At 40.8% G+C, this 11,971-nt stretch overlaps 1 protein-coding gene across 4 annotated transcripts in view; it reads left to right on the top strand.

Moving 5' to 3' along the window:
• Nucleotides 1-11,971, top strand: part of ttn.2 (titin, tandem duplicate 2) — a 215,954-nt gene that overhangs the window by 185,750 nt on the left and 18,233 nt on the right. For all 4 annotated transcript variants that reach the window (XM_070552978.1, XM_070552977.1, XM_070552976.1 and 1 more), the window contains 15 exons: nt 45-341; nt 511-1,098; nt 2,649-2,951; nt 3,037-3,333; nt 3,461-3,748; nt 3,846-4,145; nt 4,238-4,389; nt 4,475-4,625; nt 4,716-5,015; nt 5,269-7,035; nt 8,353-8,646; nt 8,804-9,091; nt 9,197-9,496; nt 9,631-9,965; nt 10,182-11,913. In XM_070552978.1, the coding sequence (XP_070409079.1) occupies nt 45-341; nt 511-1,098; nt 2,649-2,951; nt 3,037-3,333; nt 3,461-3,748; nt 3,846-4,145; nt 4,238-4,389; nt 4,475-4,625; nt 4,716-5,015; nt 5,269-7,035; nt 8,353-8,646; nt 8,804-9,091; nt 9,197-9,496; nt 9,631-9,965; nt 10,182-11,913 (7,392 nt within the window). The remainder of the gene's footprint in view (nt 1-44; nt 342-510; nt 1,099-2,648; nt 2,952-3,036; nt 3,334-3,460; nt 3,749-3,845; nt 4,146-4,237; nt 4,390-4,474; nt 4,626-4,715; nt 5,016-5,268; nt 7,036-8,352; nt 8,647-8,803; nt 9,092-9,196; nt 9,497-9,630; nt 9,966-10,181; nt 11,914-11,971) is intronic.

The following is an 11,971-nucleotide window of genomic DNA, read 5'->3' as shown; positions in this document are numbered from 1 at the left end:
AATAATATATGGACTTTTTTGATGAAACCTCTGTCATCCTTCAGAAAAACCTAGCCCACCATCAAAACTGGGAGTAACTGATGTCACCAAGGAGAGTGTGTCATTGGCCTGGTCCAAACCAGAGCAAGATGGAGGCAGCAGAATTACTGGCTACTTGATTGAAGCACTGGAGAAAGGTCAGGAGAAGTGGGTGAAGTGTTGTGTGACCAAGTTCACCCACTTCATAGTTTCTGGACTGAGAGAAAAAGCAGAGTACTTCTTCAGAGTCAGAGCTGAGAACCACGCTGGACTCAGTGATGCTAAGGAAATGGTCACCCCTGTTATGGTCAAAGACCAGCTTGGTAAGTTAAAAGCCATCAGTATATTCACCATTGAATTGATGATTACGAATAAAAATTAACATGACCTTTACTAAAAATCACTACCTGCACATAATAATTAAAAATTAATGTTGAAGTCCAAGCATGAAAAAGTGTTTTTTATTTTTATATTTTCTACATTTTGCCCTAGAACCTCCTGAGATCAACATGAAGGACTTCCCCCACAACACTGTGTTTGTCAGAGCTGGCTCGACACTGAAGTGTGAGATTATGCTGACAGGCCGGCCCTTGCCTAAAGTCAGTCTTTCCAAGGATAATGTGCTGCTTAAGTCAACAATGAGATTTAACTCCGAAGTTACTCCTGACAGCATCAAAATCACTCTACGTGAGAGTGTTGCTGGAGACTCAGGTCGTTATGACATCACTGCCTCCAACTCAAGTGGAACCACTAAGTCATTTGTCAATTTAGTGGTTCTGGATCGTCCAAGTGCCCCACTTGGACCTGTAGAACTGTTTGATATCACAGAAGACAGTGTAAGTTTGATGTGGCAACCTCCAGCATATGACGGTGGAAGTCCCATCACAAACTACATTGTTCAAAAAAGAGAGACAACTACAGCAAACTGGAAGGATGTGTCTTCTGCTGTGGCTCGCTGCACCATGAAGATCATGAAACTGACTACTGGTCTGGAGTACCAATTCAGAATCAGGGCTGAAAACAAATATGGAGTCAGTGAACACGTTGACTCACCAGCTGTAACCGTCAATCTTCCATACAGTAAGGATTTCATATTTTGCCTATCTCATATTTTCAACTGTAATGAATTATTAATTTTTTAACAATGGACATGTCAAAACTGTTTTTTACAATTTTTTTATTCTTCACAAATTCCCATTGAAATATTCTCTAACATTCACAGAAATGTACAATAAGACCAGATACAATCATGCTGTGGTTTCCCTTTTGTTTACCTTTGTTCTTTTACATCTGAAATGACATAATTTACCATAATTTCCGGACTATAGAGCGCACCTCAATATAAGCTGCACTGGGCTAAAAGCCGCAGATACCTACTGAATTGAAAACGTAGTTGAACTGAACGTAACTGAACTGATCAGTTTCAAACAAAACAGAAACGTTATTGATTAGTTTATTCATCGTCCTGCGCACTGAAACCACTGAAGTCATCTTCTTCAGTGTCAGAGTTGAACAGCCTCAGCAGAGCTTCGTCACATACCTTTTCTGTGGTAATGTCAGTGTCGCCCTCCGTGTTGCTGTCATCATCCAGGGGTGAAGCTGGGAAAACAAGCAACGTCATTTTACTGTGAAAAAAATCCTCCTGGGCGCTTTCCGTAGCACTCCTTTAACCATTCCTTCAATGGACTTTACAGCATCCATCCTTTCTGGTTGACTAAAGCCGCACCTCATTATAAGCTGCATGGTTCAAAGCGTGGGAAAAAGTAGCGGCTTATAGTCCGGAAAATACGGTGTACATTTTATCACTTCCCCCATTTCTTTTGTCCTCAATTTATCTGTGACCGCAACTCCCCACCTTCTTTAATTATTCCTTAAGACTAAACACTACCCTCCCTCATCAGAGGGACAAAGACAAAAAATAATGATCAAAAAGAAAATGGAGAACAATCCTTCAATGTGTCAGAGCTCTACCATGATAGTTGTTATTGGTTCCCACATTGCTTCAAATAGAAAAACATTTATTTTACAATCTTTTTTTTTATTCTTATCAAATCAAATAATTGTCTACTTTGCTACAATGAGCAGACTTCTTACTGCATACTTTATTTGTCTATTTGTCCTATTTTTGGCAAATAGGACAAATAGACAATTTTGTTTCAATCACTGAGATATTTTTGGAAAATTCCCAAAATCTTGCAATCCTGTCAAAATACAGGAGTGAAATTTCCTACCCCTCCAAACCCCTTTTGTTATCGATTAATTGTCTTATCAAATTTGGATGTGATGTATTATGTAGTAAAATAATGCATCTTCACCATTCAAATTCCCTTCACATTGGATGAGTAATTAATTTAAATCCAGACCTAAATGAGTCCTCCCATTTGTTGTCTGATATAATTATATTTGCCTTTAACTCCCACCTTTATTTTACTTCCCTAGTATTAGTGCTATTTCTTTAAGGCTCTATTCATTTTAAATGTGATTAGTTGTTTTACTTTCCCGTTCACGATTAAGTAATTTTTTTTAGATTTTCTTCCATTTGCTATGTTTCTGAAGGTAGCTTCTCAGTTGTAGCTACCCATTTGTTCAAATGATTTCGAAATGTTTAAACACTGCATGTTATCTACCAGCTATTCCAGATGCTCCATCAGCTCCAGAGATTACTGCTGTAACCAGGGAGAGCATCACATTAGCCTGGACGGAACCCAAGTCTGATGGGGGAAGCCATGTGTTTGGTTACCATCTCCAGATGAAAGACAAGAACAGCATCCTGTGGCAGAGAGTTAACAAAACTGTGATCCGTGCGACACACTCCAAGGTCACCAATATAAATGCTGGACTCATTTATGAGTTCAAAGTGGCAGCAGAGAATTCTGCTGGACTCAGTGCTTTCAGCAAACCATCAGATGCTGTACTGGCCATAGATGCCTGTGGTAAGTGCCAAATCAGTTTATGAAAAACATTAAACATATGATTTTGATGAAAAAATTACTTTAACATTAACCCTTTTTTCTGAAGAACCGCCTATCAATCTTCACATCAACGACATCACTAAAAACTCCGTAAGCCTAGTCTGGGAGAAACCCAACTATGACGGTGGATCCCCCATCACTGGATATGTCATTGAGAAGAGGGAAGGTGTTGCTGCTAAATGGTCCAAAGCTAACCTCACCAATATCACTGACACGCGTTTCACTGTGACTGGCCTTACTCAGAATGAGACATATGAGTTTCGAGCCATGGCCAAGAATGCTGTTGGCTCCATCAGCAATCCATCTATGACAGCGGGACCAGCCACTTGTGTGGACAACTACGGTTGGCATTTTATGTGTTTTGTCTTTTTTATTTTACGTTTTTCTACATTGTGACATCGTACTTTTTAATTAGTCATAAAATGTTAGTTTAAAAAAGTTAACATACCGTTTTTTTTTTTATCTATTAGGTGCACCAGAGATTGAAATTCCTCAGGAGTACCTTAATGAAGTGAAACACAAAGCTGGTTCTGATGTGGAACTCAAATTTCACATCACAGCCAAACCAGCCCCCACTATTGAGTGGTGTAAAGATGGAAGAGAACTAAAGCCAACAGCCCAGTTGTCTTTCAAGCACACATTTGAGTCTACCAGTATTTTTCTGAAGGAAACTACTCGTTTGAATTCGGGGACCTATGAAGTGAAAGTGAAGAACTCTTTAGGAACTGCATGTGGCGTTGTCAGACTACTCATTCAAGGTATCAGATATGTTCCAAAAGATTTTGACAATAATTTTGCATTGCTAAATTTGTAGTCTACGTGTCATATGCACAAATATTTTGCCTCCTTCATTAGACAAGCCTGGGCCCCCTGCTGGAGCAATTCAATTTAAGAAAGTGACAGCTGACAACATCACTATCATGTGGACTCCACCTGCTGATGAGGGGGGTGCCATGGTAACTCATTACATTGTAGAGAAGAGGGAGACCAGCAGAGTGATGTGGTCCATTGTGTCAGAGAAGCTGGTAGACTGCATTGTGAATGTGCCTCGACTCATTCAAGGTAATGAGTACATCTTCAGGGTCCGTGGAGTCAACAAATTTGGCATTGGAGACCCACTAGAGTCTGAGCCCATCACTGCCAAAAACCTGTTTGGTAATCCAACAAAATCTTGTTTCTATTTTTTTCTTACCAATTTGAAGAAACAGAACTGTCAACTAAACAGGTAATTTTTTTTATTTGTTTAGTTCCTCCCAGTGAGCCATCCAAGCCTAAAGTTACCATGATAACCAAATCCACAATGACAGTGATTTGGGAAAGACCAGCATTGGATGGAGGCAGCGATATTAATGGTTATTACCTTGAGAAAAGGGAGAAGAAAAGTCTGCAATGGTTCAAGGTTTGTTTGAAGGATTGTTTTAATTCTAACATTATAAAATGCCAAATTAGCAATCAGTGTCTCAATATATTTTGTTTTTGAGCAGGTGGTAAAGGGCACCATCAGAGACACTAGGCAGAAGGTCAGCAACTTGACAGAGAACAATGAGTATCAATTCAGAGTGTGTGCTGTCAACAAGGCTGGTGCAGGAAACTACTCTGAGGCATCTGACCTTTACAAGGCCTACGACCCCATTGGTACGTCAAAAATGTTTACATAATAGCATTTTTAACTATTACGGGTTGAAGTGTGGCCACCACCAACATAAAGATTTATGTTCTTTCCAGATCTTCCTGGGGAACCCTCAAAACTGCGTGTGGTTGACTCCACAAAGACCTCCATCACTCTTGGCTGGGAGAAGCCTATCTATGATGGCGGCAGTGAAATTACACACTACAAACTAGAACAAATGAATGCGGAGGACAAAGAGTGGGTGACCATCAACCCACAGGTCAAAACCTGCGAGTATGTAGTATCCCACCTCAAACCTGGCACATATTACTACTTCAGAGTCTCTGCAGTGAACTGCAAGGGTAAAGGAGAAGACATCAAGATGTACCAACCCGTGCAAGCCAAAGACATTTTAGGTATAAATTTTAAAATCTGATATAATACTAAAGAGAAAGAAACACATCACTTGTAAACTTCAATATTTACTAAGTACATTATATTTGTGATGGTTAGACTTTTTTATTTCATTACTTGTTCGATCAGTACTTAATGAGTTTCAATTGTTCAAGTATCTAGTATAAGCACATTTGTCAGTTCTGGTTGTTTCAGAAATTTCAATAAAGTTGGCTCGGTAATAATGTCAATTTGTGCTTCTTTTCTATCTAACAGAGGAGGCTGATTTGGACTTGGACGTACCTATGACGACTCAGTACACAGCTAGAGCGGGCCACGATGTGGAAGTGTTCATCCCACTAAAGGGACGTCCTGCTCCCAATGTCACTTGGCGCCGTGGCAATCGGAACATGGCTGGTGACAACCGCTATACCATCAATAGTACTGAAAGATCAACCACACTTCTCATCCCAAAAGTCACTCGTGATGATTGTGGAAAGTATATGCTGGAGATAGAAAACGGTGTAGGAGAACCCAAGTTAATCACTGTTTCCCTAAAAGTTCTAGACAGTCCATCCACTTGCCAGAAACTTATGGTTAAGAATGTCACAAGAGGAAAACTGACCCTCAGCTGGGAGGCTCCCCTGATTGAAGGCGGATCTCCTGTCACTAATTACATTGTTGAAAAGAAAGCCTCAACCATGAAAGCTTACCAGGTGATCACTGCAGAGTGCCTCAACACATCTTACAAGGTGTCAAGCTTGGAGGAAGACGTAGCTTACTTTTTCCGGGTGTCAGCTGAAAATGAGTTTGGTGTGGGTGACCCCTGTGAGACCACTGAACCTGTGACAGCTACAGAAACTCCAGGAGCTGTTAAAGACCTGTCAATGGTGGACTCTACAAAGAACTCTGTTACTCTTCAGTGGACAAGACCTGATCATGATGGAGGTAGCTACATCACTGAGTACATTGTTGAAAAGAGAAGCGAAGAGGAAGTCAACTGGAGTCTAGGTGCCACATCCAGGCGCTGCACTTGTGAGGTGATGGGACTTAAAGAGAATACTATCATGGACTTTAGAGTGTTTGCCAAGAATGAGAAGGGCAAGAGTGACTTCTCCCAAATCGGTCCAATTACAGTAATAGACTTTATTATTCCACCTGAAGCAAACCTCAGTGATTATCCTAATGGGGAGCTTGCGGTGCGTATAGGTCAAAACATCCACATTGAGCTACCATTCAAGGGTAAACCAAGACCTGCAATCAGCTGGCTGAAGGATAACTTGCCACTGAAAGAAAGTGAGAAAATCCGTTTTAGGACAACTGAAAACAAGACAGCAGTCACAGTCAGAGGAGCCAAGAAAGAAAATGCTGGCCAGTACACCTTGGTTTTGGACAACAGAGTTGTCAAGAACTATTTTGATATAAATGTGATCACATTGGGGCCACCTTCCGCACCTGTTGGTCCAGTTCGCTTTGATGAAATAAAAGCTCAGAGTATCATTATCTCTTGGGATGAGCCAAAGTATGACGGTGGTGGCGAGATTACTTGCTATAGTGTGGAAAAACGTGAAAAGTGCCAGGCTAACTGGAAAATGGTCTGCTCCAGTGTTGTAAGGACCACCTTCAAGATCCCCAATCTGGTCAAGGGTACTGAGTACCAATTCAGAGTTCGTGCAGAAAACAAGTATGGAGTTAGTGACCCACTCAACTCCTCTGAAATTATTGCCCAGCACCAGTATAAACCTCCAGGCCCACCAGGAAAGCCAGTAGCCTACAATGTCACCTGTGATGGTATGAGCATCAAGTGGGAGGCCCCAGGCTTTGATGGAGGTTCCCCCATTTTGGGTTATCATGTTGAGAAGAAAGACAGGAACAGCCTCCTATGGCAGAAGGTGAACTCCACCCTCATTTCCAATAAGGAGTACAGGATCATTGGCCTCATGGAGGGTCTAGAGTACTCCTTTAGAGTCTATGCTGAGAACAACGCTGGAATCAGCCCTGTTAGTGAACAGAGCAAACATGCTCGCGCCATTTCCCCTGTTGGTAAGTTTTGAAATAATATGTATTCAGAAACTGCATTTCTTGTTCTGTTCTTCATGAAAGCACTTTAAATCATTTTGTTTATTAATGACTTGGTAAATGTATCTAAGACACTCGGTACCGTTCTATTTTCAGATGATACAACACTGTTTTACTCAGGATCAAATATTGAGGAGGAAGCTAAAGTGATAAATGAAGAACTGGTTAAAATTAAAAACTGGTTTGATATAAATAGATTGACACCGAATCTTAATAAAACAAATTTTATACTGATCATTGATTAAAAGAACAGTGATGTGTTATTGGAAATAGATGGAATTGAAATTCAAAGAAACTAAATTTCTTGGAGTTCTTATTGATGAAGACTTGACATGGAAATCCCATATTAGTTACATAAAAGGTAAAACTGCCAAATCCTTAGGAGTATTACATAGAGTCAAGTTTTTACTGACTAATTCTGGTTTGTTGGCATTGTACAATTCACTGATTGTTCCATACTTGACTTATTGTGTAGAAATCTGGGGTGCAACATACAAAAACTATACACAGCCCTTAAGAGCTCTGAGAATCATCAATTATAGTGGCTGTAGAGATCCAGCGAACCCATTGTTTATTAAATATAAATTACTGAAATTTCATGACTTAAAAGACTGGAAAATCTTACAAACCATGTATAAAGCCAATTTAGGTACTCTGCCAACAAACATTCAGGGGATATTTGAAAAGAGAACTAGTAATTACACGCAGAAAGAAACAGATGTGTTTAAAAACCTAGATTTAGAACTAAAATTAAGGAGTGGAATATATATTTAAATGGTGTTAAATTATGGAATAACCTTAAAAGGGAAATAAAAAAAACAGTCATTTAATATATTCAAAAAATGTACCAAATTGAGTGTACGAAATAATTATGAAAATGTAAATTAAATCAATGATCATGATCGCACTGGAATTTAGAACAGGAAAAAGTTTAAAATGAATCTGTATGTGTGTCTGACAAATGGAAATTATATATAAATTGATAATTTCTTCTGGAAAAGGGGGCAGAAATTATAAGATGTTTGTCTTCATTCTGCTCCTTTTCGTTCAAATTTGATTTTTTGTTATGTATTTCTCACTGTTTATATGTTTTATTTGTTTTTATTTTGAATGAGATAAAAAAGAGAAAAAAAAAATCCTATCATGCTCTGATAAAAATATTCTAATGGTAAGCTCATCAAATACACATACAGCCAAGGAAATGTTTTTGCCTGGAGGACAGTTATGATTACATGGGATTCAAGTATTTTTTTTTATTTTTTTATTTCTTATCTAAATTAGATCCACCTGGCACTCCTGTCTGCATTGATGTAACCAGAGACTCTGTTTCCCTACAATGGGAAGTTCCCAAGAGAGACGGTGGAAGCAGAATTGTGGCGTACAGTGTAGAAAGGCGTCAAGGCAGAGGAAAATGGCTCAGATGTAACTTCATTGATGTAAGTGAGACCCAGTTCACTGTGACAGGTCTGTCCCCTGGAGACAGATTTGAGTTCAGAGTGATCGCCAGGAATGCTATTGGCACCATAAGTCCACCGTCTAACTCCTCGGGATACATAATGACCAAGGATGAGAGCAGTAAGTATAAATGAAATACAAAAATCTAACAAAAATAATGAAATTAGCAGGAATGTGATTTAAAATAAAGTGTAATGCTTGTTTGTGATTTTCCCCACTTTGGGGTAAACAATGTCTATTGTATTTTATCCTAATAATTTTTTAACTCTACCAACAGTTGCCCCAGAAATTGAGTGGTCTCCTGATCAGGTGTCCACCTTGAAGGCTGGAGAAAATATTAAATTGAGCTGCACCATCTTTGGGCGTCCAATTCCCCAGGTTGTGTGGTACAAGGATGGCAAAGAGATTGATAAGAGGACAATGGTTGATATTGAGATTACCACTGGCATTGGCACCAGCAGTGTGTTTGTCCGTGATGCAGACAGGAACCACAGAGGAATTTACACAATTGAGGCAAAAAATAGCTCTGGTACAAGAAAAGCTGATGTAAACGTCAGAGTGCAAGGTTGGTGAATAAGAAGCTTAGATTTCAGTTATAAATCAGTATGAACAACATTTCTTATAACAAAGATGTGTTCTACAATAACCTTTCAATCTTCGTCCTACACAGACACTCCCGGCCCTGTTGAAGGTCCAATTCGCTTCACTGGCATCACAGCTGACAAATGCACAGTATGGTGGAACCCACCAGAAAATGACGGATGTTCTGCCATCATCCACTATGTAGTGGAGAAAAGGGAGACATCCAGGATATCCTGGGCATTAGTCACATCCAAGTGTGAAGCTTGTTCATACAACGCCACCAACCTCATCAAGGGCAATGAGTATCAGTTCAGAATCTCTGCTGTCAACAAGTTTGGTGTTGGCAAGCCACTCGACTCTGATCCAATTATCGCTCAAATGCAATATAGTGAGTGAAGTACCCCAACACTGTTTATCAGACATCTTTGTTAAACCTCTAACTTTTAGTTCTAAACTCAGAAGCACCTTTGATAATTAAACAGGCCTTTTACAATTTACTTTTTTTCCTGTTCTGCCCCATAGCTGTGCCTAATGCTCCTGGAACCCCAGATGCCACACATGTGACTGGAGACAGCATCACCATGTGCTGGACCAGGCCAAGATCGGATGGAGGGAACGAGATCAAACATTACATTCTAGAAAGGAGAGAAAAGAAAAGTCTTCGCTGGGTGAGGGTTTCCTCCAAGAGGCCCATAACAGAACTAAGACACCGTGTCACCAATCTTACAGAAGGAAATGAATATGAGTTTCGCGTCATGGCTGAAAATGGTGCTGGTGTTGGACCAGCTAGCAGCACCTCCAGGCTATTTAAATGCAGAGAACCAACCAGTGCTCCCAGTGCTCCTACTGTGATTAAGGTAGGACTGAAATAACACTTGAAATAGTTATACCATAAGAGATATCAATGTTTAAACTGTTTCCATTGAAGGATGCTGATATTCAGTGCTAAAGAACTCAAGTTTAAATATAATTACAAACATAAAGCCGTGTATTCATTTTACATCATTATGGATATAAAATAATTCGTCATGCAAATGTTAAGTGCTGAAACTAGTACTTTTTTTGTTGAACAGGTCATTGACTCAACAAAGTCTTCCGTCACTTTGGAATGGACAAAGCCTGTGTTTGATGGTGGCATGGAAATTATTGGCTATAATATTGATATGTGCAAGGCCAGTTTAGAGGAATGGCACAGAGTCAACTCTCAGATTTGTATCCACAATAGTTTCACTGCTAAGGGCCTGGCACCTGGAGAGCTCTACAAGTTCAGAATAAGTGCTGTTAATGGGTCAGGAGAGGGTGAAGCCTCCGTTATGCCACACCCCGTTCAGGCTGTGGATAAACTGACTTCCCCAGAAATTGACATTGATGCCAAATTCAAGCAAACTCACATTGTGAAGAAGGGAAGCACTGTCACACTTCACGTGGCTTTCAGAGGAAAGCCTACTCCCCTTGCCACCTGGTGTAAGGTAGATGGTGAGCTTCCCGTCATGGCTGATATCAACACCTCAGACACCTTTTCTACTTTGACTATAGAAGGTTGCACCAGGTATGAAGCAGGTAAATATACCCTTACCCTGGAGAATAACAGTGGACGTAAGTCTATCACATTCACTGTCAAAGTCCTGGATACCCCTGGACAACCAGGAGCAATTACATTCAAAGATGTTACCCGTGGAGCCTTGACAATGACGTGGGATGCTCCATCTAATGATGGTGGATCCCGAATCCACCACTACATTGTGGACAAACGTGAGGCAAGCCGCCTTGCCTGGCAGGAGGTCAGCGGCAAGTGCTCCCGCCAGATGATTAGGATTACAGGTTTAGATATTGGCATACCATACTTGTTCAGAGTAACTGCTGTTAACCAGTATGGCCAGGGAGAACCTCATGAAATGACAGAGCCTGTCATTGCCACGGAAGAACCTGCACCACCCAAAAGACTAGATGTTGTTGACACTACAAACTCCACAGCCTCCCTGGTGTGGCTGAAACCTGAGCATGATGGAGGCAGCCGTATCAGAGGCTATGTTGTTGAATTTAGAGCTAAGGGCACTGACAATTGGATTGTTTATGGAGAAACAAAGTTGCAGAAGATCCTGGTGGAGGGTCTGAGTGAGAACACAGAATATGACTTCAGAGTCAAGGCCAAGAATGATGCTGGTATCAGCGAGCCTCAGAGTACCTTCAGCTCAGTGGTCATCAAGGAGCCTCGCATTGAACCAACTGCTGACCTCAGCAGCATAACCAATCAGCTCATCACCTGTAAGATCTCCAACTCCTTTACAATTGACATACCCATAAGTGGCAGACCCACACCCAAGGTCACATGGAAACTGGAGGAAATGAAGCTGAAGGAGACTGACAGACTCTCAATCAAGACAACAAAAGAGAGAACCACTCTCGTTGTGAAAGACAGCAAGAGAAATGACAGTGGCAAATATTACCTGATCCTGGAAAATGCTGCTGGCATGAAGACATTCACAGTGACTGTGGTCATTGTTGGCAGACCAAGTCCACCCACGGGCCCCTTGCAGGTGTCTGGAATATCCTCAGAGTCCTGCACTCTCTCCTGGTCGGAGCCAGTTGATGACGGTGGCACTGAAATCACCAATTATATTGTTGAAAAGCGGGAGTCTGGCTCTGCCTCTTGGCAGGTGGTAAACTCCAGTGTCCAGAGAACTACAATCAAAGTGACTCATCTTACCAAATACATGGAGTACACATTTAGAGTGCGTGCTGAAAACAAATTTGGAGTCAGCAAGTCCATCGAGTCTACCCCTGTTGTGATTGAGCATCCATTTAGTAAGTTCTGCTCTTAATGGAACAAAAACAGAATCTTGAATTTGTGGGGCAAAGGTGA

Source organism: Nothobranchius furzeri, chromosome 7 (genome assembly GCF_043380555.1).
Source record: "Nothobranchius furzeri strain GRZ-AD chromosome 7, NfurGRZ-RIMD1, whole genome shotgun sequence".
Classification (NCBI taxonomy): Eukaryota; Metazoa; Chordata; class Actinopteri; order Cyprinodontiformes; family Nothobranchiidae; genus Nothobranchius; species Nothobranchius furzeri.
This window is presented reverse-complemented; position numbering and strand designations above follow the sequence as displayed.